The sequence below is a fragment of the Schistocerca nitens genome, chromosome 8, assembly GCF_023898315.1.
Source record: "Schistocerca nitens isolate TAMUIC-IGC-003100 chromosome 8, iqSchNite1.1, whole genome shotgun sequence".
NCBI classification, from domain to species: domain Eukaryota; kingdom Metazoa; phylum Arthropoda; class Insecta; order Orthoptera; family Acrididae; genus Schistocerca; species Schistocerca nitens.
The window spans coordinates 574,647,610-574,675,254 of record NC_064621.1 but is presented as its reverse complement, the minus strand read 5'-3'; the positions used below and the strand labels follow the sequence as shown (position 1 = coordinate 574,675,254).

The following is a 27,645-nucleotide window of genomic DNA, read 5'->3' as shown; positions in this document are numbered from 1 at the left end:
GTTGACGTGCAACAGTAGATTTTGGTGTTTCCTGCAGGTGAGATGGTTTTATTGCAACAACTGGGAAGTCCTAAAAATGTAAAAATCTCGTGTTCTGAAATCAGAGTTTATTTGGCACTATACATAATCAACAGGCGACTCTCCTCAGTTTAGACTCGTTCACCTCTGGACTCTCAGCAACGACTTTCCACATTCGCTCCAGCACTTCGGCACTGGGATTCTTCTCATTGGTAAAGACTTGAACGACATCTACAACAGAATGATGAAAACCACGCATTTAGCTAGTATGTTTTATGGGTTGAGTCAGGAGGAAAGGTAAGTGTTTTGACGGGTGATAGCATTAGTGATTCTGAACAAAATCTTGATGTGGACATATGCCCTATTCCGAATGGTTTCCGGGGTAGAGCACTTTTAACGTACATTTCTATTTATATTCTTTGTTATTCACCTGTCATTGCTCACAACGTACCACAGTAAAATAGAGGAAGTTGAGACGAACATTCTGTTACACGACCCTTGTGGTCTACCAAGTCGGAAAACTACCCCAAACTGGCCTACAAAAAGTACCTAAGCTACAGCGCACGCTTGTCCCGAGAGATTCTCAATGTTCCCGCGATTTCTGAGCGCGAAATGTTAGTCCTAGAGAAAAAATAAATAGAACTTTTTTGTAGTAAATTTAATTTAGTTTAATTGTGTTCTGAGACACGTTTTCGTTGGAGTGTGCGGTTTTCGAATTGTTAAAGAAAAACGCACGAAAGTGATATTAAATGTATTCTATCTCGGAAACCATTCGTTTTAAAACTTACTGCTGCATATAATTCTCATTTGCATCACAACAAGTTCGTTGCTTATTGCTGTAGTGATAGCTTTCCTGTATTTCTCCAGGAATCAACTGAATGAAATGGGGTCGCCTGGCAAGAAAACGGCTGGGAATGCTCGGGACAGGTCAGAACTTGTAATGTTTTGCAGCAGGAACCCTCCTCACACCGTGGATGACCTCTGGTGAACTGTTTAAGCAGCAGCGTCTTGAACTCCTCGTCAAGAGCGTACCGGGGAGTATCCATGGTTGTTAGATTGCATGGGATGGAGCAAATGGTATTTAACGTTACTCAGAACGTATGTTTCATTTCAATGAGCACTTCCGATCAGACCGTATTTACTTTGGCGTTTCATTGGCTTTTGTTTCACAGCAAAGTTACGTGTAAGGCTCCATACAATTTATTCTTTCATTATCCGATCTCTTTAAATCTACACTAACAAGTGTTTTCAGATGTGCATGGGGTCCACTACATTTTTTGGACAGTTAACTTCATTCAGCCCACTGTTTTCTAAACTCCCATTGCGAGATTCGTCGCATTGGCCTGACCACTGAGTCAAGCCGGAGATGAAACCTGTCCATTTTACCACTGTGAGGCACTTCTTACCATGCTGTGGTAAAGTCTCTACCTTTCTTATACGATACTTTCGTGACTAAGCTGTTTCCTGGATTGAGCTTTGGACTTCTGTTCTACGGTTTACTGACTGATGAGGTTGACCCTGCACTGCAGGGATTATTGTCTTAGTGTATACTAAAATTTGCGCCGACTTCGCGCGGGTTGGATATATGATCTGTTGCTTGCAGTGTATCCGTATATTCTATGTAAAGAAGAGTGTGTGGAACCGTAGCGTGCGTTATAGATAATTTTCTGCATTTCGACCAAAATAATGAATTCAGTTCTCGAATGAAATCTATAGGAAATCTGGATACGTGAAACTACTGACTATCAGTCACGCTATGAAGACCGTAGCTTTCAAATTACAATCACTGTTGTGAGAGTACAAACGTGAGATTCAAGCCTATGTGGTACAAAACTGAGACCGAGAGTTCGTTAATCAAACGCATAAAGAGAGGGGAAATATGGCATATGTGATATCAAACTTCTGTAATTGTTGGAGACTTCGCTATTTACTTGCAGGACATGGTTTTCTAGCTACAGTAAGTAAACGGTTCCCTTGTCGTTTACCTGAGTGCAAACAAAGGATCATGTTATAGACTATGCAATTCATGATTAATGTTCTTCTGAATGGCGAAAAATTACTAGCGATATTCTATTGGCGTCAACAGTGACATTCGTGCGTACCATTTCACACTGACAAAACGGAAATACTGCCTTTTGCAGTTCATGTAGGCATCATAATTAACTGCAGATCGATGTAACAAGAGATGTAACAATAAACTCAATATTCAGAAAGGTAATTAATTGGTTTCTAAGAAGTGATCTAATATTTACTTTCGACACAAAGATACTTACATGCGATTGCATATAAAGACACTTCAATCAGTTACATTAGAGGACAGTTACAACAGAGCCTGAGGGAAAGGAAATGTGTAAACGCTAAAGTTCAAAATTCCAGGGTCTGCACACTGATCAGAATTTTTACCCGAAATCATGTGTTACATATCTTCAGAAAAACTTGAGTTTAGGAACTTTTCCTATAGCTCAATTTCAAATACTGGCTTATTTGTATACCTCCATTCCTTAACTTCGTAAGGAATAATTTTTTGTGACACTTCCACACAAGTATTCATTGTACTGAAATGAACTCTAACTTCAATGTCTGATGGTCATCTTCGAGCCTTATTGCCTTGTTTAGACAATAAGCAAGGTATGGTAACCCTTACCTCTCAGTAGTTTCATCCTGCTGATATATTTGTCTTGAAGAATGAGTTACAAATTGAGAATAAAAATGACTCTACGTAACCATCCTCTTAGGCATCAAAAAACAAATTATGCTGACAAAAAAATTTAATCAAAACCCTTGCAAGTGAAGGGTCGTGACGCGTAATGAAAATTTAAAAAAAATAATCTCAGCAATTTGTGTCTCATATGTCATTTTACTCCATTTATGAATTTCTAACCAGGTAATACCAATATCAGGCCTGATTACATTTATTAAATTTAGTTCTAAATTAAGGTAAAACCTTAATTGAGCTTAATGCATCTGTATTTTCACAACCGAGCTGTAATTTATTTGGTAACCTACTAACACATACCAAGTGATGGTGAGTTGCCACAAATTACATATAAACAATTGTTTCAATTTAATTTGATAATGTCTAGTAACATTTTTGTGCCTTTGCATCTTTAACACGGATGTCAGAGAAAAAATTATCTAAAATACAGCCAGTAGTAAAATATTGCTTTTAGAAGACTGACATATACACTGAATACGAGCCATAAAGAATAAAATTCGTGAGTTGTACGAAAGATGAAAGTCAGTTACCTCGAAAATCATACAAACAGAACGGGTCATCGTCTGAAAGAATACTGCCAGTTTTGCAGCTGTGTCCGAAACAAATGCGAAACTGAAGAATGATAGCTTAGTCTTTCATTGAAATTTATGATATTATTACCGACATACTGCTGAAACAACATCAGCTTCAACTTTAGACGCAATCACTGCTGCAGTTCTATTCTGAAGTGAAGCTGAAATTCCTTTCGAACTTTACTTACTGGTAGATAACGTGCTGTGATGCATCGCTCCTTTTCATTGCATACAAGAAGATAGCTAACAGCCTTGCTCATAACATGGGCTTGAATTCGTCGTTTCACGTAGTCAAAATCCCAACAAATTTTGTTTGAAACAAGAGTGTAGCATGCAGATTTCGAGAATGAAAGGTGGTCAGTTAAATATCCTCACTGCCGTTATTCAGTTATAGAGTTGTGGTTTTCCATAAGTCTAGCTCTGTTTAGCAAAAAATGTTTACTACACAAGAAACTTGTTGCAGGAAGCAAAAGTATTCTTGAGCAGCGCAAGCAAGATGGTTCTAATCGAATGTGCTAGTTGGAGCAAGATACTCACCATTGCCTAAGAAGCAGTAATGATCGATGAAGAGATCCGCATCTGTGTACACGACATTGTACGGTCCACTCAGGAATGGATACCCTGAAACAAATACCGATTCCTGACTCTGACGCAACAGTACCTGGCAAGCGGGGTAAACAGACTCGTTATTAACTTTATCCTTTCCGAGAACCATAAAAAGGAATACGGAAAATTTGAAATACAATTTTTAACACACATATCAGCATACGGAATGCATTAACCAATAAATATGTTCACTTTTATACTCACATATGCCTTTGTAGACTTTGTCCAATCGGTTCCCGTTGAAAGTGGCTTTAGCCGACAAGGGGAAACTGAAAGAAAACGAAGGATGTTAGATTGAAAATATCTGTAATTTTTAAACGTTTTGAGGTTCATGCTTTCCAGACTAACCACACAAGCAACTTTCAATACAAGTATTCGTTCAAACGTACCCTGAGGGTTCATTAATCCGATAGACGGAACTGGTATAGCTGTCTGAACAGTGGCATAGTACTTCGCATCAATAAAATTCGCATATAAAAATGAATTTCTTAAAAAAATGACTTAGTTCATAGCATCAAGACTAATACCAAGACGGTTCCTTCATTGTGACCACAATTTTTTGTCTTAGCCTGCAAAAATTCTTCACAGGTTAATGCTACTACAGAACGCAACAGATGTTACCACGCTGCCTACTTATGCGAGGGTAAGGTATCCTTATGTAGTATCGATTATGCACTATGCAGAGATCATACATGGTTTAAGCAAAGACTGCAGTGCAATCAACAATGTGCGAGTGGGTAAGCAGTAGTCGAGTGTTGGAGTCCGTGGGTCGCAGTCGGGTGTGAGAGGCTAGAGAGGGAGGTTGCTCGGTAGCGAGGCCGGAGATGAGTGGCAGAATGGCACACAGTGTTTGATGTTCATAAATGTTTATAAATGGCGTGATTTAATTAATAAATTCCAGCATTTAAGAAAGGAGATGTTATCATTTAGTAGTTTTCACAATAACCGAAGTGGACAACAATGAGTCTCATGAGAAGGATATATATTATGCTAAAATAATTAAAATATAACTTCACCTACAGCGTATGCGAATAATATACTTCTGTGCGAAACTGGGGGTGGTTACATATGGCGACGCGTGTATCGGACTTCGATTCCAGAGCAATCTTCGGAAACGACGGAGAAGACAACACAGCAAACGGTGCGTCCGCAGCATTTCAGCACACCAGCGCTTCGAAATTAAGTGAACTCAACGTTGTGTAGGAATGAACAGGAATAGGAATAATCAATAGTCTTACTGACTTCTAAGTTGCGGGTGAACTTTTAAATTTAGAGCAAGCATAAGTTACAACGAACAGTGATTGTTGTGAACAGTGTTAATATGGCTAATTCAGAACAAAACGGTAGTGTTACTAAAGACGAGGGAGAACAATTTAATAACGTGGTTGACGCTGAACAAATAAATTTGATTGAATACACTACAGTTAATTCGACAGAGGACAGTGGTATTCTTAGTTTTCATTTGCCTAACAGAAGTTCAGCACCGATGGTTATCCAGCAAACAGAAACTGCTATTGTCAGTAAAGATTGTATATCTCAATTGTTAGAAGCAATCAAAAATGTTCATGAGGAAAATATTCAGGCGCGTGTAGAAATAAAAGGCTTTCATGAAGAAAATAGACAGGTGCGTGTAGAAATAAAAGCTTTTGACGAAGAAAATAGACAGGCGTGTGTAGAAACAAGAGCGTTTCATGAGGAAAATAAAAAGGTGCGTGAGGAAATAACAAAATTTTATGAGGAAACAAGAAAGTTCCATCAAGAAATCAAAAATGATTATCAGACACTAACTAATGCGATTAGCAATTTGCGAACGGAAAGCACCAGCTCATTTGAACAAAAGCATGATGAGCTCCGAAAAAAATGTCAAGACAAACATGAGGCCATTGGCAGTGAAATTACAGATCTTAAAATTCAAGTTAACGGACGGTGTAGGCAAACGGAAGATTTTATTTGAAAAGTTAATGACAAAGGTAAGGCTCAAGATGACGAAATCGTCATAATTAAAAGTCCTTGTAAAGCCAACAAAGAGTCGATAATTAAGATGGTTAACGGCGTACAAACGCGATGTGATGAATTAAGTGATGAGGTACATGAGATACGTACAAAGGTAATGAACAACGACACAATGTCAAATGGAATTAATAAAGAAATTTTGCGCGATGAAATTATTGCAGTATTACGTGAACCAGATAACAATATTGTTGGTTTGCCGAAAATAATTGTTGAAAATGGACTGAGCGGTCGAAAATTTCATGAATATGAACCGAAACAAGGCATCCACGCAGTTGCGTTCATTAGACAATTCAAACATGCGTTTCCGAGGCATTATACGGAACGTGCTAAAATTGATACTTGCTTCAGTCACATGAAGGGTCAGGCACATATTTGGGGAATAAGTGTATCCGACAATTACACCAAGTATGAAGAATTTGAAACAGCATTTTTTAAAAAAATTTGGTCGAAAGAAAAACAGTGGGACGTAAAATCAAAAATTCTCACACCGCCAAATTATGCAAGACATCACGGTACAATGTGTGAGATTATGCAAAGGTACTGGAACGACAATGCGTACTTGGACGATCCGGTAAAAGAAGAAGAGCTAATGCTTATATTAATCCAGAAATTACCATTTTTGTTGCGTGAGAAGTTAGCACTCACACCACAGTTAACAATGGAGCAAGTGTGTTTGCTAATTGACGGAATGGAATTACTCAATGCCGAACGCTATCAACGTGAGCGACTCAGTAATAACTATTACCCGAATCGTCATAACGGCCCAGCGAGGGGAGGGATCCCAAGTTACGAACGACCGAAAGTATTTGATCGCCGAGACGATGACAGACACAGGAGAAATGAATACAATGTACAAGCCGGATTCAGGTCAAATTATCCGCCGAACCGGCCACACAATGACAGAGACAGAGGACAGATTCTGAACAGTTAAACTAAGCAAAGTTTCGGAGACGACCCGCTCCGGAACTCTGTCACAGGGACAAGGGTCGGATATTATGATAAATGCCATAAAGTGTGAACATGTAAATGATGTCAACGAAGAAATTCTGATGCCATTTGTGGAAGTCGAAGTATGTGGTATTGTTATGGATGCATTAATTGATTCAGCTAGCGAGGCAAGTGCTACTTCTGAAAATCTATTTTCGCAATTAAACAATCTTGTCGCTATTCCCACATTTCCTGTTAACGGCGTAAGTATTGTCAGTGCAGCTGGAAACCGAAGCAAACCAATTAAAGGACAAGCATTATTAAGATTTCGTATTCAGGAGGACGAATATGAGCAGAGTGTGTTAATCGTTGGTTCTCTCAATGTTGGGCTAGTTCTCGGAGTTGATTGGTTGTCAGAGATGAGATGCTGTATTAATTTTGAGGAGAATTGTCTGCGGACGTGGAGAGATAATAAAGAAATAAGAATTGTATTCAAAGGGTTTATTACGGATAATAAGGGCGCTGTGGGCGTGAAAATATGGATGATGCGTTATAGAGGAGAATATGAAGCTGTCACTTTAAACAATTCAGAGAACTGCGCTAAGCTGCAAGAGAGGAACGAGGAGGATACTCTAAATTGTATTCAAACCAAAATTCGAGCGTTAGTTGACTTGACTGAAGCAGAACGAGAAGAACTGAGGGACCTACTGAGATGCTACATCGATATATTTTCAAAGATACCAGGATTAATTAAAGGATATGTTATTAAAATGAAAGCAAAGGACCATGAACCATTTCACAGTAAGTCATACGAAATACCATTGGCAAAAAGGGGAGCTGTTAACAAGGAAATACAGAGTGTAACGCCGGAAATGCATATCCTCATATTTCCATCTATTGTACTATAATATTTTCCTTGTTTTGTTACCTCAAGATATGACATTTCTGTGTCTTTATATATTGTAATTGTTTTACTATTTGTATATATATATATATATATATATATATATATATATATATATATATTTATGCATTTATGTCGATGTATAATTGGTTTGTTTTGTAAATATTATTTGTATTTTACGCTGGGTCTTGCCTAGGGAAAACTATGCTATCGAACGAATAAATCGATAGGTCGTGTGGAGAACCTAAGTGTTTAGGATCTTTGGGAGGGTTAACTCTGCCGCGTGGAGCGCGGGCTGGACAGAGGAGAGTCTGGCTGGAGCAGTGCGGTGGAGCAGGTGTGTTGTGTGACGCTCCCGCGAGTTGCCGCGCTTTCGGGGTTTGGCAGCATGTAATTGCGCTCGACTTGCTATGATAGTTTCTGACACGGTGTCGCGGACGGGAAGCATTAGCTGGCGCACATCAAGAGCCCGTTTCGCCTGGTGACCGTGTCGAGAAGAAGGTGCGCCAACATCCAGCTTCTGCAACAGCGACGGCCGACAATGAGTGACTGTCGCCACCTCCTCGATCGACGACTTCAAACCTTCAATCAACCAACAAGGAAGACTAAAAGCACGTAAAGTTTCAGAACTGTATGGCAGACCTCAGCTTTTCAAACTGTTCCATTTGCCTCGCAAAATTACAGCAACTTAGCATGAACCTTTGTTGCTCATTGTCCCAATTGCATTACCAAGCAGGGTCCCTTCCTTTTCCGAAATGGACCCGAGTGTCGTTAAAATTCAGACGCCAGCATTAAAGTACAATCATTCCATTTCACTGCTTTAATTTCAAAGTTCAGTTTAAGTATTCATAGCTGGCTACAATATTTAGATTACACAAGCACAAATTAAGAGTGCGAGTTTTGTTACCGTATTTTAGCTTACCTGTGACTGCAGCTCAGCTTGGTACGTACTAAATTTTACTATTGTTAATTGTTCAGAATCATTTAATTCAAGTTCAAAGTTAAATCTCATATTTCTAAATTGCGTAGATTGAAGTTGCTTTTGAAATGAATGTTTAGGTAGTCCAAGACTAACCGTATTTTACTTAATTTCGATGTGCTTCAGAAAGAAAATTCACTATTAACTTCAGTCACTAAATTAACTTTCGATTTTCCGGTTTTGTTAATTCTTTTGCTAAATTAAGTCAGAGTGCAGCGAAATTTATTACTTCTGACAAACTTTCAGTTTTCACACTACACGTGTCAACATTCAGTTGCCACGCCTCTAGTGCTAATTATATGTGTAATAACCTTTCTTTTTCAGTTACTATGGTAATTCTCCATAGGACTGGCGACCGTAATTTCCCCCAAATCTCAAATATCTAATTACCGCTAGTTAATTGTTAACGTAACGGCCGCACATTTACTTTCTTTATTAACTTTACCCCTTTTCAAAATTAATTTCCACCAGTTTCATTGGCATTTTTCCTTTAATAGAGATGTAACCCTTTCCTCCCTCTTTACCGACAGATTAACTTCGGTGACGATTGCTTTTTTCCAAATTTCCATTAGGTACACGCGGTTTAATTTTTCACTGTCATTAAGGTCGATAAGTGAGGGGGAGGTTACAAGAGGATGTTGAATAATCAAACAATTGAGCGCTCAGATAGCTAACATTCAAATCCAATACATGATGTAGCAAAGAAGGATGGCACAGTTCGCATTGTTCTTGACGCCCGTGCAATGAATCGCATAATTTTACCACAGCATGATCAGCCAGAAAACCTGGAGTTTTTGTTACAAAGATTCAAAGGAGTCAAATACCTAAGTAGCCTTGATTTGACTAGTAGTTACTGGCAGTTAATGCTAGAAGAGAATAGTAGAAAGTATACAGCATTTCTTTATTATGGTAGAAGTTACCAATTTCAGAGAATGCCTTTTTGGTCTCTCGATTTCTTCAGCGGCTTTTATGAGAGCACTGGATAAGGTTTTAGGCGAAGATTCGTTGAAACGTGTAACGCTTTATGTTGACGATATCTCGATTAGCACAGCTTCATGGGAAGAACATTTGGAAATTATTTATCGGATACTTGAAGCATTTATGAAAGCTGGAGTGACTGTTAACCTGGAAAAATCGGAATTCGCCAAGTCGCAAATTAAATTCTTTGGGCATATTATTTCGTCGCGAGGGATTGAACCGGATCCAAAGAAATGGACGCAGTAAGAAATTTTCCGTCACCTAAGTGCCGTAAGCAACTTAAGTCGTGTTTTGGTTTCTGTAATTTTTATCGTCGTTTTCTTTCTGGATGCTACCTACCTTCTCCTGTCTTAATGGACTTGCTGAAAAAGGATGCTATATGAAAATGGACTCACGAACATCAGGAAGTATTTCATTCAATAAAAAACCAACTGTGTGAAGCATCTATCCTTCACCACCCTGATTTCACTGAAAACTTTTACCTTGGCACCGATTCAAGTGATTATGCGCTTGGCGAAGAATTATATCAATTAATTGAAGTCGATGGAGTTATTGAACATCATACTATCGCATTTGCGAGCCGCGCACTCACAAGCTGGGAGCGAAAATATACTGTCACGGAAAGAGAAGCACTTTCCATCGTTTGGAGCTTCGAAAAGCTTCGCTTTTATCTATTTGGAAGGCATACTGTCGTAGTGACAGATCACAAAGCATTATCATTCTTGATGAATTGCAAATTGATGCACAATAGGTTAACCCTGTGGTGGTTAATGCTTCAGCAATACAGTTTTGAGATTCAGCACATACCACGAAAGCAGAACGTCCTACCGGATGCGCTGTCAAGGCTCTCAGAAAGACAAGATTCAGTTAATGTTGCGCATTCACTCCAGAAAGATATAAGGATTCATTTTATGCGATGTGTCGAAGGCGAGCGTCATATACGCTAGATTCTGCGGAACATCAAACAGGAACAGGACGCAGACGAAATATTGAGGATGGTTAAAGAAAAATATGATGATCCGAATGCCGAGAGTAGTGGCAAGATACGTCAATATTATTTAAAACAAGATGGTATCCTTTACCTGCGAAGCAACTTGAATTCTGATCATTGGAGGCTATGTATACAAAAACATGTAGTGGATGAATTAGTAATATACGTTCACGTGAGCTATGCTCATTTTCGGCCACCTAAATGTATACTAAAATTGCAAGAGAACGTCATCTTCGATAACATAGCACGAAAAGTACGATCAATTCTAAAATCTTGCGATCTCTGTCAAAAAACTAAAGTGTCTACTACTCAGCATAAAGGTTTCATGCATAGAATTATACCTCAAAATCCTGGTGAAATTTCAGATCTCGATCTCTGTGGACCGCTACCCAGATCAAAAGGGAATTTTAATCAAATTTTGGTTGTGATGGATGACTTTGCGAAATTTGTACGCTTTTACCCACTCAGGAAAGCCAACAGTAATATCATAATCAAGAAACTCAGCGAAGAATACTTCGTAAATACTGTCAAGCAAGAGTGCATTTTATCGGATAATGGTCACACTTATGAGTATTTGGCACATTGCAATTTCGTCTTTCAGACCCGCGTCCAACCCGACTGAACATCAAATGCGTGAACTCGGACGTTTATTCCGTGCACATTGTGGGAAGAAACATAAAAGATGGATAGAACGATTGACAGATTTTGAAACAGTAATTAATAGTTTGTCGCATGATTCGACGGGATTGCCGCCAGGTACAGTTCTCTTTGGCAAGAAACCTGACAGTATCTTTCATGAGTACATTTCCTTTCCGCAAGAAAAGGAAATTACGTGAGAGGAGCGCTCTAAAATCGCGTTGGAGACGATGAAGAAACGAGCAGAAGAACACGAGCTGGCACATGACAAGATAGTGAAGCCCATTACGTACAAATTCGGTAATTTAGTACTTATTCTAACTCATACGAAATCATCAAGTGCAAATGAAGAAATAAAAAAGTTTCATCACTACTACAGAGGACCATTTAAAATTAGGAAACTTGTTCACCCTAATACGGTTGAAATTGAAATGGTGCAGTCTGGTCAGTATCATAGCCTACAACATGTAGAAAACATTAAACCATATCATCTATAAGAAGTGTTGCAAGACAAGAGATGCTCTGTAAAAAAATGAACATTGTGTTATTTGTGTAGATATCATTTTCCCTGTGTGGAAATAAATGGACAATAGTCGGTAGCTATTGTGAGTTAGTTATAGTGGACAGTAGTAGGTGTCTATTGTAAGCCAGATGCAATCAGTTTTAAGCTTGACTCAGCGACACGTCTATAAGCAATAATAGGAACGCGTGGCGCGAGTGTTGTGGTTACTACAGACTGATTGACGTGCACGCGCAGTGTATTTTGTTTCCCCACTGACGTAATTCCGTTTTGTGTTTGTATGTTGGCGAGCCGATGTGGAGCCACCGACGTGAAGCTGTTATGACGCTGTTACTAAAATTCCACCAATTTGCAGAGACAACGAGTCTACAGTCCCCGGCGCCTTCGATGCCACAGCCCTATAATTCATCGAAAGCTACGAATACGTGTGTTTTGCATCGCATCATATAGGGAAGTGAAAAAGCAGAGTAAACAGTGAAACTGTTATTGTTATTGTGGTGATATATCCCCGGCGGCATCGATGCCACAGCCCAGACCGTAGTGAACCAGCATGGTTACGTGTAATTTACGACTCAACATATAGGCAAGGACGTAAAGCAGAGTAATTAGATATGAAGTGCTACGTAATAAAAAGTGTTTTCCAAGATGATTATTTGTTTATGGATTACTTCCAAGGTATGTGTCTTTTGTCAAATTTCTTGTATTACTAACCCTGTAAACTGTGTGCCATAAATACAACAGTATCGCATTTTCAAAATATGCTGCTCGTTTCTTCATCGTCTCCAACGCGATTTTAAAGCGCTCCTCTCGCGTAATTTCCTTTTTTGCGGAAAGGAAATGTATTCATGAAAGATACTGTCAGGTTTCTTGCCAAAGAGAACTGTACATGGCGGCAATCCCGTTGAATCATGCGACAAACTATTAATTACTGTTTCAAAATCTGTCAATCGTTCTATCAATCTTTTATGTTTCTTCCCACAATGTGCACGGAATAGTGATATAAAGCGTCCGAGTTCACGCATTTGATGTTCAGTCGGGTTGGACGCGGGCCTGAAAGACGAAATTGCAATGTGCCAAATACTTTCATCATTAATAAAATCTTTCCATTAATTTATGTGGGGTAGTAATAGAATATTTTCCTGTGAATGTTGTGTAGTAGTTAGAGTTGTCTGTTTATTATTTTGTTTATTTTTTTATCACATTCATTCAGTTAGGCCTATGTTTCTATTCATTGAATACTGTGACTATCTGATCATTAGTATTTAATTCATTACAAAAAAAACATTCCTGAACAAGCTAATAGACACTTGTTATTCGTGTATCACAGTTAGCCATACTATTTATTTGGGACGTTACAGCGTTGTGTTTCATGTTGCTATGTTAATTCAATGACATTACGCAGTGTGCACAAGCATTTGCGATTAACATGACTTATCTTGTTGCTAATTAGTGAGTGCTTTAATAATATAATTTGATTAATGTACTGTGATTAAGTAATACTTGAATTTCTTAAACACCATTTTCCTTACACAAGTGAGAATTATTCTTAATGACTTGAGGTTCTCCATTAATAAACAAATAGTTTTGACTAAATAATGTAATTTTACACTTTTTTCTTTTTTGTCTTTCTATATATTTTTCTATTTTAATATTCAAATCTAATATCACTGTTACATTTTTTCATCTTAAAGTATTATTATGGTGGGGATATGTAAGGGTACAGTACCCTTACGTAGTATCGATTATGCACTATGCAGAGATCATACATGGTTTAAGCAAAGACTGCAGTGCAGTCAACAATGTGCAAGTGGGTAAGCAGTAGTCGAGTGTTGGAGTCCTTTGGTGGAAGTCGGGTGTGAGAGGGTAGAGAGAGAGAGAGGTTGCTTGGTAGCTAGGCCAGAGATGAGTGACAGAATGGCAAACAGTGTTTTATGTTCATAAATGTTTATAAATTGAGTGATTTAATTAATAAATTCCAGCATTTAAGAAAGTAGATGTTATCATTTAGTAGTTTTCACAATAACGGAAGTGGACCACAATGAGTCTCATGAGAAGGAGGAAAGTATTATGCTAAAATAATTAAAATACAACTTCACCTACAGCGTATGCGAATAATATAGTTCGGTGCGAAACTGGGGGGGAGGTTACAAGGCTAATGCTAGTACAGAACGCAACATTTGTTACCACACTGCCTACCTCCCTAGCTGCCTAGTTAAAGCCATACGTCATTCTTCGCACAGTTATCCGTTCCATTGTGCTTGCTGTGGAGTAACTAACCGTGTGTAGAACTCTCTGATCAGGTGTACACTCTACTTAACCTCCTTCCTGCACTGCCTTTACTTAATCTGTTTTTCAAGGACTGTGAAAAGAGGCAGTCGTTTGGCTAATTCTTAGGGGCTTAAGGAACATATAATAGAAATTATCTATCCAAAAGATAAACATTGAAAATAATACCTTTAACATAATTAGCTAAATATACATAGCTTCCATGAAAGTGTTATTCCTCTGGGCTCAGTGTAGTGCTCACTACATTCAAGCATCCAATATTACGTTATTTATGATCGGATGTGTTTACTCATCCTTTATTATATCAGTTAGTGTTAGATATTATTCAGCCGTGGGGGCTCCAGTTAATTTTACCTCTGTCTTCCCAGTTCCTTCTTCCACTGTGGCTCTGACAGGCGCCAGGAATTTAGCTTGCAGCTTTCACAGATGAATGCTGCCTCACATAGTTTGGAATAGGCCGGCAGTGGGTTGTGTAGTGCTCAGCGGGACTCATCAGCAGAAGCAGCATTCTCTTGAACATGGCGACCAGTTGGATCGCCGAAATATCGAGTCAAGTTGATTTTAGGATCCGGCAGCAAACCCGAAGAGACTTTCAACCGTCTTGTACATTTGCGTTTCTTTTATTGGCGGAAATTTTAGGTGAAAGTTCGTGGCTGTCCGTGCCTTGGTGGTATATGGTACCAATGAGAGCATTACTTGCTGTAAGCGGTGTGGCACATTCAAATTCAGTGGTTTACTAGTGAAACTTAACTTTCGTCTCGTGTGTATGACAGTTTGCTGGTAGTGTTTAATGAAGTTATTTACTCAGTTTTATTAACTTGGTCCTGAACGGTGTGGTTTTATTCCTGTTCACAGAATTTGAGACTTTTTTGTGTTTTGTAAGGTTAATAATTTTATCTTTTAATTATTTGAAGGGGAACTTCCTCTTTTTATATTAGGTCTCCAACTTTTCTTCCGCCGTTTTGCAATAGACGCCAGTAGTTGCAAGTGGGGTGCGGATGGTTGGTCATTGGTGTTATACAATAAGCTTATGCATCTGTAAACATAATTCCATAAAAATTTTAGTCGATTTGTGATCGCACCATAAGGTTATTCTCGATTAAGTACGTCAAATTACGCGCCAGTACCCATTTCTCGCCATTAGCAGGAAGTTTTAATTTTCTGCTTTAATATGAAGAAATCTGTGGCTGTGGCTCTTAAAATGCTGGGTAAGACCAATGGTAATGGAACTATTAGTAGAAGAAAATGTTTTTAACGCCTTAAGAACGATGATTTTGATGTCGAAGACCGGCATGGCGGTGGAAGATAGAACGTTTTCGTAGCTACTGAAACAGATGAAGTCAATCACAGGACATCATTCTCGAAAGCAATTGATGTGTTCGAGCTCAGCACTGAAACACAAACGGCTACAGTACTGCGATAGACACGTAAAGGTAATTTTGCAGCAGGTCAGTGCTCGACCCCATGTCGCAAAACCCGTCAATATATACATGGAAACGTTGAAATGAGAAGTCCTATCCCTCCCGCCGTATTCCCCATACGTTGCTCTCTGCCTACCACCTTTTTCGAGCAGTGGCATACAGTCTGACTGACCAGCACTTCCGATCATATGAACAAGTGCAAAATTGAATAGATTCATGGATCTCCACAAAAGACGCCCAGTTCTTCCGCCACGCTATACGTATGCTATCCGAAAGATGGGAGAATGTAATGGCCAGCGATGGGTAATACTATGAATCATTTTCTTTCTGAAGTTTTTCACAATAATGCCCCGAACTTGGAGAAAAAACGGCAGAAGCTAAGTTGTAGACCTGGTACTTGTGTTTTGAAACTATGTTCTAGATGGCTGTCAGGCCTGAGGACCGATTCAAAGAAATACTGTTTGGAATGCCTAGACATTAAGTATTTCCTTGGAGGGGTAAGCTTGATCATTCATTTGTCCTCTCTGCTTGATTCAAGTAGGCACCTGACCGTGTAATTTTGCTCTTAAGTTTACGTAAACTGTTTGGGGAGACGTTAGTAATCATATTTTTATAGTCCCTTACCACTGACCTAAGACACGTTTGCTTTATGCAGTTTTTTGGGAGTGATATTCACTACCTTATTTTATGATGGATTTTTTTGAGCTTGTACTCGTGATCGCTTAAGAAGGTAGCGAATGTTGTTCATCTACTTCGTATTTCTGTGGCCTGTATCCCACCTTTGTGGTGTTTGTTAGCAGCGCTTCCTAGCCTTGTGAAGCACGAACACGACATCTCTGCGGCTGCCAGCCACGAGGTTCTGTTACTGTAGCGCTCCTGCACGTGCCTTCCAGCTGTGTTCGACATGTGTCCGCTATTTCTACAGTGGATCCGTTCACCTTGGCTGCTTGCTTCCTTTAAGTTAAGCTTCACTTTTCATTTCTTAAGGATCTGATGTATTTCCTTTACCTTATAAATATTCTGCCAAAAGGCCTTTATGTAAGCGATGTGGCAATTAAATTCTGAGTTAGTTCGTTTGCCTGTCCATGTATTCGGGTATTTACATGGTGTACTGAGAAAAGTTTTAATATAATTTTAGTTCTAATTGCCATCTCCATAGATTCCTATTTTTAATTATAGCTCCCTATTCTTTGCTTGAGCTTAATTTGCCAGTGCATCCGTTCTATGGTGGTAAGAAAATTTGTCAGATCTTCCATGGAAGGATGTTTATTCTGAATTACCATTTCTTAAATTAGTGACGGTGACTGTTTAAGAAGACTGTAGAAGAGCTATCGTTTACGTGTTTATTGTTTGAGAGAGGTTTGCTACGATTTTTCTTTTTTTTTAAATTTCTTGTTGGCACTGATTCCTCGGGGTTCAAGAATTGAAAGTTTGACTATGTCGATCTATGGTTAAAATTTTAAATTGCTTATTTTCGTTTAACAACTTCTTATGTTCAGAAATATATGGTGCTTATAGTATTTTATTTCGTGCTATCATGTGCACTGTGAACTCGGTCATTCAAATGACAAATGATGTAAGAATTGCGGACCCGTCCCTCCGTATGGCACTTTTCTTATCCCAACCCGTATCTTGAGGTTTCGATTATTTTATTTTTCATTACACAGAGGAAATACGTATTAACTAGTGCATAAAATAGAAGTTACGTGGTTTACCAGGAGTATCATTGGGATCTTTATGTTTAGCGAATAATATCTTGAAACAAAAAGTCCTTTTTTGAGCACAAATTTCCTACATTCATGCATGTTGTAATTTCTCATAGATACACATACATTAAATTAATTTAAATTTCCTGTTCTTCACTTTTATATGGTTCATTACCAGTGGATCTGTTAGCTTCATCTGTGTCTTTTCGAATGATATCTCGAGTTTTATTTCCTGTGTTGTATTTTGTTGGTTTATACCTTGAATTCTAGCACATTGTATGTTATTAGCGTGTATTGCTGCCTCGTCTCTCAATCGCCAGCAGTTTAAATGTAATTGATTTTTTTTAAATTTTAAGTTTGTATTTTCTTACGGTTTTCTCTGTATCAGTATCTTATGAAGTTTCCCACAGAACAGTTGAACATTCTTACCTTAAATACTGTAATTTTTTATTCTATGAGCAACCCTGGCAGTCAGTTCTCATGAAGGAGATAGGGACAGAGCGGTTACCCGGCTAGACTTACATAGGTAACTTGCTGAAGTTGCCATTCAGGTACATCTCGGTGTCGCTGTCACCAGGCGACTGCTCGTATGTAATGCAACCGATCCATGACAGGATGGGAACCTGGTACTGGTATTGCTGGTACCAAGTTTTCTCCGCCTGCACAAACAAATAAGATGCCGGTTGTACACGATTTTTAAAAAATTGTGTAACTGGGAAAAAAATAAATTGGCAAAACTATTCAAATGTTCTCACTACAGATACAGTGCAATAAATTATTACGTGAACGGCATTAGTACAGTAGTATTTTCGATTCACTGAGAAGTAGCACGGAGCAGGAAAGCTGACGGCATTCTGGGATGGTGTGTAGACAGCGTGGATGTCTAACTTTGTCGACTGGTACCGAGGTACGATTGCCAAAGTAAAGTCACAACTCAGAGGCGACTAACCAGATGTTACAATGCTATTCCTTACTTTACTCATTGCTGTAATAATTTGTGATTAAACACTCGGCATCCTTACGGATAATCCAAGTACACTCCTGGAAATTGAAATAAGAACACCGTGAATTCATTGTCCCAGGAAGGGGAAACTTTATTGACACATTCCTGGGGTCAGATACATCACATGATCACACTGACAGAACCACAGGCACATAGACACAGGCAACAGAGCATGCACAATGTCGGCACTAGTACAGTGTATATCCACCTTTCGCAGCAATGCAGGCTGCTATTCTCCCATGGAGACGATCGTAGAGATGCTGGATGTAGTCCTGTGAAACGGCTTGCCATGCCATTTCCACCTGGCACCTCAGTTGGACCAGCGTTCGTGCTGGACGTGCAGACCGCGTGATACGACGCTTCATCCAGTCCCAAACATGCTCAATGGGGGACAGATCCGGAGATCTTGCTGGCCAGGGTAGTTGACTTACACCTTCTAGAGCACGTTGGGTGGCACGGGATACATGCGGACGTGCAGTGTCCTGTTGGAACAGCAAGTTCCCTTGCCGGTCTAGGAATGGTAGAACGATGGGTTCGATGACGGTTTGGATGTACCGTGCACTATTCAGTGTCCCCTCGACGATCACCAGTGGTGTACGGCCAGTGTAGGAGATCGCTCCCCACACCATGGTGCCGGGTGTTGGCCCTGTGTGCCTCGGTCGTATGCAGTCCTGATTGTGGCGCTCACCTGCACGGCGCCAAACACGCATACGACCATCATTGGCACCAAGGCAGAAGCGACTCTCATCGCTGAAGACGACACGTCTCCATTCGTCCCTCCATTCACGCCTGTCGCGACACCACTGGAGGCGGGCTGCACGATGTTGGGGCGTGAGCGGAAGACGGCCTAACGGTGTGCGGGACCGTAGCCCAGCTTCATGGAGACGGTTGCGAATGGTCCTCGCCGATACCCCAGGAGCAACAGTGTCCCTAATTTGCTGGGAAGTGGCGGTGCGGTCCCCTACGGCACTGCGTAGGATCCTACGGTCTTGGCGTGCATCCGTGCGTCGCTGCGGTCCGGTCCCAGGTCGACGGGCACGTGCACCTTCCGCCGACCACTGGCGACAACATCGATGTACTGTGGAGACCTCACGCCCCACGTGTTGAGCAATTCGGCGGTACGTCCACCCGGCTTCCCGCATGCCCACTATACGCCCTCGCTCAAAGTCCGTCAACTGCACATACGGTTCACGTCCACGCTGTCGCGGCATGCTACCAGTGTTAAAAACTGCGATGGAGCTCCTGATCATTGCTTGTACAGCCCTCTAGCAGTGTCCGGAGCAAGTATGGTGGGTCTGACACACCGGTGTCAATGTGTTCTTTTTTCCATTTCCAGGAGTGTAAGTACACCTACAGTTTCTCTAGTGAACTCGATGGAATAAGAAGACATTTACGATCGCACTTTCTTGCAGCAACAAGGGAGGTTTGCACATTAGGCTTCATGGTATGCCATGAAGTGCTGATCAGTGCGCGTCAGTTCCTTTTTTCATACGTGTGCCAAGTCTGGCTCTAAACGCTGCAAGTGTCCCACACTTTAAACTTCACCCTTTGCTAACCGTTTCTCACTCCTCTGCGATTAACGCCACCAGTCAGTCCATCGATACCGAAAGTTCTGTATTCGACATCAGTACATTTAGTTTTTTAGTCTCAGTCTTCAGGCACAAACCCAACATTTGAGGGCCATATCTTTGTCGTTCACATGAGGTATGCCTTGTATGTACTACTTTCGCCCGAAATTTCTTCTCCCTCTCCACACAAACCTCTCCCTAGCAGAGCTAGAGGTGTTCTGAGCGTAAGGTCTTTTTTCTTCTGAGATTTTGGGGAGACTGCTTCTCACTCACGTAGTTAATCAGTACCACTAAGTTGAGTGTACCCAATTGTAGACCTGCCAATGAGTAGAGGTCACTGGCACTTGTGGGAGCAGAAGGCAGGTCCTCTTCATGGCGTTCAGACAAGCTGACTACCAATCTATAGGTTGTCCATGTACATAAATACACTGCGCAAATGTTTTAAAGGGTCACTTTTTTGAAACCTCATAATTAAACCCTCAATTCGACGCAGAATTCAGATATTTGGCTCAAAGGTGCCTACAACCTTCTTTCTGTCCCTTCTATCGATCAACCCTCACGCTCGGTGAAACTTCAAACAGCAAAGTTTTGAAACATGGAAAAAAAGGCCAGAGCTCATAAGTGTATGTGAGGTGTAAGGTCACATTGGGAACACGTTTGACCACATTTCTCCCCATTTCCACCGTGGATCTGTCACGCGACGTAAAGGTCGTCAAACTCTCCCTTAGAAATACGAGGGTTGTTAGGAAAGTAAGGAACGATCGGTCGCGAAATGGAAACCACAGTGAAAATCAAAACTGTTTTCTTTGCACATTTAGCTACACCTTCCAGGTACTTCTCTACATAGTCGCCGCTCCGACTTAGACATTTGTCGGAGCGTTATACTCAGGATGAGTCAGTTAGGGCTGTGTTGTGGGTGATCGAACACTTCCCATCGGAAAGGCTCCAGGAGCGTCTTCACTGCCCTGCAGAGTGCGGCTGAGATTGCCATGAAGAAGAAAGTGCGTGGCAGTTGTGTTAGGTGGGCTGCATTAATTAAGGCGAAGGCTCTCAGAGGACACTCCCACTTGGTGGGAGACATTGTTGTTCTAGGCACCTTTACTCGCTGGCAGTGCGCTCGCGACTGAAAAGAATGTCTTGATGCGATCGAAGGGCATACTAGAGACACTGCCCAAAACGTCTGTGAAAAGCCTCGTCGGATTTTCCCAGTTGTTTCCTTTTCGCGACCGATCCTCACTTTCCGAATAGTCCTCGTATATGTAACACCTTTTCTTGATGCCACTGCGGTGGAGGTAAGAACCGTGCTTTCCAGTCTTGAAATTTCAGGGTTTTCCTAACGGTGGCTGAGGAAAACATTTCAGACACACCTCCGTCCAGAATGGATACGGAAAAGCCTCAAAAGCTAGCGCAAAGGGCGTCAGTGTAACCACCTCTTTCCTTGGGGCGTTCGTTTACACACATTTCACAGTAAAAAGCGACAGTTTACACTGCGATGAACAACGGTAGGACATACTTGTCAATCTGATACCACCCACTGGGCTACTCGGGCCTACTCTAAAGACACCGTGGTACTGAAACCCCAGTTAATGAAGCGTTACAGTACTTTTTGCTCTGGTATACAGTGTGGAACCAGTAGGAATCGTTTAGAACCATTCTAAGATGATTGTGAAGTGAAGTGAAACAGCGAGGGAGTTATATGCACTTTAATTAATCCGGCCTCGTGCCCTCCTTCAGCTTGATCATGGGAGAGTAAGGGCACATTGAATGAGCATAAATTAAAACGGAAAAGGGTTCCTGCAAAACTTTCCAATAACTCCCTCCTCCGTGCTACCTACGTACCTTGTAACTATCTTTAAAAAAGATTATTTCTTGACGATTACGTTGAATGAATGTTTGATCTGTGAAATGAGTACTGAAATCGAATTGTCATGGTGCGTGTTGTAAGTGCAAGTGGTGTACCTACTCTGCGTTATTGTTAGAAAAGCTTTACACGAATTGATTGGGCAATGCAACTCCCAATACCAACAAAGAAATACAGTCACTGCAAATTACATTTGAACATTAGGAACTGAATCACCTGGAGCTGTTCAAAACTGATAACTTGGGTCCCTGTGCACATAACAAATAAATTGTCTCACCTCTAAATCAGCAACGAAGTAACGCGATATATTCTGGTCTCTCACAGAAAATATAAATATGCTAGCTACAGGCTCATCGATGTGCAATTCTGGCTCTCATACTTTGAAATGAAGATAAAATTGTTCTGGCTGCTAAATGAAAAACCAAATTTTTTGAAAAAAATGTGACCTGTAGAGGGAGGCGGTACTGTCTGTGGTGAATTAATAGCACTGAGATTTTTCCAAAATTATATTGCAAGTTAAGTTTGTCTTTTCAAAAACATCTAACAATTGAAGTTACATTACTCACAATTGATTCACAAACAATGATATTTAAATATCAAGTATGTTCTAACTTCATTAATCCAACATAGATGCAAATCATCAAATTAAATATAGCTCTGTTAACAAATTTTAGAAACATTACAAAATGAAATATCTAACTAGCTTTTTTATCAAAACGGTTCACTTACATTCTGGTGTAACTCAATAATTACAAATTACGAGGCAGCTCATCTTCAGGGTGGTCAATTGATACTGACTGGGCCAAATATCTCACGAAACAAGCATCAAACGAAAAAACTATAAAGAATGAAAATCGTCTAGCTTGAAGGGGGAAACCGGATGGAGCTATGGTTGGCCCGCTAGATGGCGCTGCCATAGGTCAAACGGATATCAACTGTGTGTTTTTAAATAGGAACCCCATTTTTATTACATATTCGTGAAGTACGTAAAGAAACACGAATGTTTTAGTTGGACCACTTTTTTCGCTTTGTGATAGATGGCGCTGAAATAGTCACAAACGTATAAGGACGTGCGGACGGTACTTGCTTCGTGATACATTACCCGTGTTAAAATGGACCGTTTAAAAAATTACGGTAAAGGTCGATATCGTGTTGATGTATGGCTGTTGTGATCAAAATGCCAACGGGCTTGTATATGAATGCTGCTCGGTATCCTGGACGACATAATCCAAGTGTCTGGATCTTTCGCCGAATATTTACGTTATTTAAGGGAACAGGAAGTGTTCAGCCACATTGGAACGACAGCCACGACTTCCAACAAATGATGATGCCCAAGTAGGTGTTTTAGCTGCTGTCGCGGCTGATCCGCACATCAATTGCACACAATTTGCGCGAGAATCGGGAATCTCAAAAACGTCGGTGTTGAGAATACTACATCAACATCGATTGCACTCGTACCATATTTCTATGCACCAGGATCTGCATGGCGACGACTTTGAACGTCGTGTACAGTTCTGCAACTGGGCACAAGAGAAATTACGGAACGATGACAGATTTTTTGCACGCGTTGTATTTAGCGACGAAGCGTCATTCAGCAACAGCGGGCCGCGCGGGATTAGCCGAGCGGTCTTAGGCGCTGCAGTCATGGACTGTGCGGCTGGTCCCGGTGGAGGTTCGAGTCCTCCCTCGGGCATGCGTGTGTGTGTTTGTCCTTAGGATAATTTAGGTTAGGTAGTGTGTAAGCTTAGGGATTGATGACCTTAGCAGTTAAGTCCCATAAGATTTCATACAGATTAGAACATTTTGATTTTGAACCAACAGCGGTAACGTAAACCGGCATAATATGCACTATTTGGCAAGGGAAAATCCACGATGGCTGCCACAAGTGGAACATCAGCGACCTTTGCGGGTTAATGTATGGTGCGGCATTATGGAAGGAAGGATAATTGGCCCCCATTTTATCGGTGACACTCTAAATGGTGCAATGTATGCTGATTTCCTACGTAATGTTCTACCGATGTTACTACACGATGTTTCGCTGCATGACAGAATGGCGATGTACTTCCAACACCATGGATGTCCGGCACATAGCTCGCGTGCGGTTGAAGCAGTATTGAACAGCATATTTCATTACAAGTGGATTCGTCGTCGAAGCACCATACCATGGCCCGGACGTTCACCGGGTCTGACGTCCCCGGATTTCTTTCTGTGGGGAAAGCTGAAGGACATTTGCTATCGTGATCCACCGACAACGCCTGATAACATGCGTCAGCGCATTGTCAGTGCATGTGCGAACATTACGGAAAGTGAGATACTCGCTGTTGAGAGGAATGTCGTTCGTTACACGTATTGTCAAATGCATTGAGGTTGACGGACATCATTTTGAGCATTTATTGCATTAATGAGGTATTTACAGGTAATCACGCAGTAACAGCATGCGTTTTCAGAAATGATAAGTTCACAAAGGTACATGTATCACATTGGAACAACCGAAATAAAATGTTCAAACGTACCTAGGTTCTGTATGTTAATTTAAAAAACCTACCTGTTACCAACTGTTCGTCTAAAATTGTGAGCCATATGTTTGTGACTATTTCAACGCAATCTATCACAAAGCGAAAAAAGTGGTCCAACTAAAACATTCATATTTCTTTACGTACTACACGAATATGTAATAAAAAATGGCGGTTCCTATTTAAAAAAACGCAGTTGATATCCTTTTTACCTATGGCAGCACTATCTAGCGGGCCAACCATAGCGCCATCTGGTTTCCCCCTTCAAGCTAGACAAGTTTCGTTCTTTGTAGTTTCTTTGTTTGACGCTTATTTCGTGAGATATTTGGCCCGGTCACGATAAATGGACCACCCTGTACATGAGCTGTCTCGTAATTTGTAATTATTGAGTAACACCACCTAACCTCTCTCTGCCTCCCCTTCCCCCCCCCCCGGGTCCTTTTGTATACCCCTCCTCTGCCTTTCCCCACTCCCTGTCGCGTCTACCAGCATCCGCCCGCCCCCGCTCCCCCTTTTATGGGTCCTCGTCCTCCACCGGCTCTTTTTTCCCCTCCCCCCACTTCGTTTTTTCCTCTGCTTCCTCCCCTTTCCTTTCCCCCCATCAGTCCAGGTTGCCCCCGTCTGCCCTCGGCTGTGATATGTCATATTTGTGCCAATTTTTTAGTGCAGTGTTCAAGTGAATGTTCAATGTTGTTCGTCTTTCCAAAGTGTTAGGAACAGAAACCATGCTGTCGCTCGGTGTGAATTTTATATCTCTTGCTAACAGAAACCAGACTGTCGCCGTGGTTTCTGTAGGTCTGAAGAGCGGCGTACTAAGCTGCTGCCAGCCTGCCCGCTTCTGGGGGAATCGAAACTCAATAAAGAAAGAAAAAATTGGCGGCTTCACACAGCACACCCCAAAGACAGCCTACTCCATCGTCTTTCCCTCACAGACAGCTACCTACAAATGTGCGCCCAGCGCTCTCTGATTCCAAGAAAGCAGTTTCTTTGGCTCTGCGTTCGCGCAGTCGGCGATCCGCATTATCGAGTCCATCAGAAACGTTCATCGTTTATAGTATACTAGTTTAATTTTAATTTATTAATATTCTTATCTTATTCTGTGGCCACATACAAGTGTGCCCCAGTGTACTCCTTTCAACCTTTATTGAGCACTTTAAAAATATGCCTGTACGGAGACATCCCTTGACCAACTAAGTCCCGCAGACTCGCAACCCCTCGACACTCTTCAGCTGAGTGAGACGATCCTGCCACTCTAGCACCTGCTTGCAGGTATGCGGAATCTGAGTTGTATCGAAGGTTGGCTTGCGTGCAGGCGCCTAGGTATCGGTTAAGGGATGTCTCAGGGTGGTACGTTTTTGAAGCATTCAACAAAGGTGCAGAAGTAGCACTCACGGTGTCGTCGAAGTGCGGGGCGTTAGCGGGATCCTTTGACGTATTATTCACACACGTTTCAATGTGAGCCACATGTGTTCACGGCAGAGGAGGCTGCAAACCAAGAGGATGAGAAAGGCTAACTACCCTTTTCTCCTTTGGAGCAAATTTAATTTTCGCCGCTTGATTCTGAATTGTCCTTAGTGGTTCCACACTGTACAGCAGAGAAAAAATTGTAGGAGCACCACGATCCAAAGGATTAATATCACGTTAAATGAGGCTGTAGTCCCACGATGTGCTTAGAGAAGCATTGACTCGTTTGGACTGTGTCAGCAGTGTCACAGGTTGTAAGGAATGTCCCCTTTTGCACATCGCACTGCAAATTGCCATTCTAGAACACAAAATATGTGTAAATGAACGCCCTAACTAAAGGGGGGGGGGGGGTCTTTAACTCCATTTAGGCCACTATTGTTCATGGTCGAAACTATGAGGCGGTGTGTGTGAAATGTTTTTCTCGGTCACATATTAGAAAATCGCGGAAATTCAACACTGGGCATCGCGGTCTGACCTTCGTCGCAGAGGGGTGAGAAGACACAACAGGAGGTTGGAGGAAGTTTCCGTCGTGTGACACGTCCACGGTCGCTTTGGGCATAAAGTAAAACTTGGTGCTAATGTGACACCATTAATCCATCTTCCACCCCACGTGAACTTCTGAGCTCTGTCCTTTTTTTCGTATATTCTGACGTTTTCCAATTTGAAACACCCTGAAGGCGAGAGTGGTACTGCAGGGCGCCACAAGTTTACTCGATTGCAGAAGAATATTCTAGGCATTTTTGAGCTAAATATCAATCTTATGTCTCACAATGGGGAAAGATGACGGGGTTTCAAATGAGTGACTTTTTAACTTCATTTCCCAGTGTATATACGTAGATAACGTCGGATGAAATATGTGAAACTAACATGGCTTTTACATCGATGATGAATTATAATTTTACGGTGAGCACAAGATCCGAGCATTTCAGTTGCTGAATAGAGCAAGTGTTTCTACCAAGAGTTACCAGGTAACATTTCCCTTAAGTTTTACAGATTTCTGTAATTTATTTTATTCATTTGCAGATGCAGTTATACTGTGCAACACGAATTTCATACAAATCCCAACTGTGACGGAAAAAGGCGATTTATTACTTATTGAAATTGAAGGTTTACGAAATTGAAACTGTCAGTGATATTATGGCACCGATGGTGCCTATGTTGACACCTCTTGCGTCCAGGTGCTGCTCTAAGAATCACCATGCTAGCTTCAGTAGGCCTCACCTGAAGACGAGATCTTAAGTGTTTGATAATTAATAAAGGTAATGTGATATTTCGTACGTGACTGGTTGATCCGAGCTGTAGACGTAATTTGTATGTGTCACTCAAGGCATGCACGTTCCATCAACTTACTGTTGTCGCGTTGAATTTTTGTGTGGAGGGAGGCGGCAGGGAGCATCCAAACACTTGCGAGGCCTCCGAGAATGCTGGCAGCACGACGAGAAGCGACCACAGCAGCATCTGCAAGGAGAGAGTCCCACCTGCTGAGGATGTTCGTCGCCAAATCACAGTTAAACATCAATGGCGTGTGTAACAAGTTCGTCCTTGGACCTATCAGATGAGATTATTGGTACTTGATTTTGTAGGCCAGAGCCCTAAAACTTCATTCCCGTATTTACAAAAATAATGCATCTTCGACTGGGCTGATGGAATTAAATTTACCTTGAGAGGTGTGAGTCTCATCTTCGACAAAGATAGAAGCTGAAGAACTTAATTAAAATTTGTGTTATGGCGAAGACTTGAACCCAGGGATCCTGCTTACTGAAGAACTGAATTAAAATTTGTGCGATTGCAGGACTTGAACTCAGGGATCTTGGTTCCTACGCAGATTTGCTATCCATTACACCAACGGTACCAGTACGGCTAAAACAACTGAATGGATTATACTATTCTAATGTGCTCCCTATATGGCTGGGGTGCTATTCCAACACCAGAGAACCTTGGCAATACGGATGTTTTAAGAAGG

The 27,645-nt window shown here is 41.1% G+C and overlaps 1 protein-coding gene across 1 annotated transcript; it reads right to left on the bottom strand.

Moving 5' to 3' along the window:
• Positions 1-113: 113 nt before the first annotated feature.
• LOC126199684 (uncharacterized) lies at positions 114-27,140 on the bottom strand. The gene is made up of 5 exons (XM_049936611.1): positions 27,033-27,140; positions 17,796-17,932; positions 4,117-4,181; positions 3,844-3,927; positions 114-249 (listed from the first exon to the last, which is right to left on the bottom strand). Exons 1-5 carry the CDS (start codon positions 27,138-27,140, stop codon positions 128-130), a joined length of 516 nt encoding a protein of 171 aa, XP_049792568.1. The 3' UTR covers positions 114-127.
• Positions 27,141-27,645: the final 505 nt, after the last annotated feature.

Coding starts and splice junctions, on each gene's coding strand:
- LOC126199684 (XM_049936611.1), bottom strand. CDS start 27,140: ATGCTGCTGTGGTCGCTTCTCGTCGTGCTGCCAGCATTCTCGGAGGCC. Junction 17,933..27,032: donor AAAAATTCAACGCGACAACA/GTAAGTTGATGG, acceptor TTGTTTGTGCAG/GCGGAGAAAACTTGGTACCA. Junction 250..3,843: donor TTACTGCTTCTTAGGCAATG/GTGAGTATCTTG, acceptor ATTCTGTTGTAG/ATGTCGTTCAAGTCTTTACC.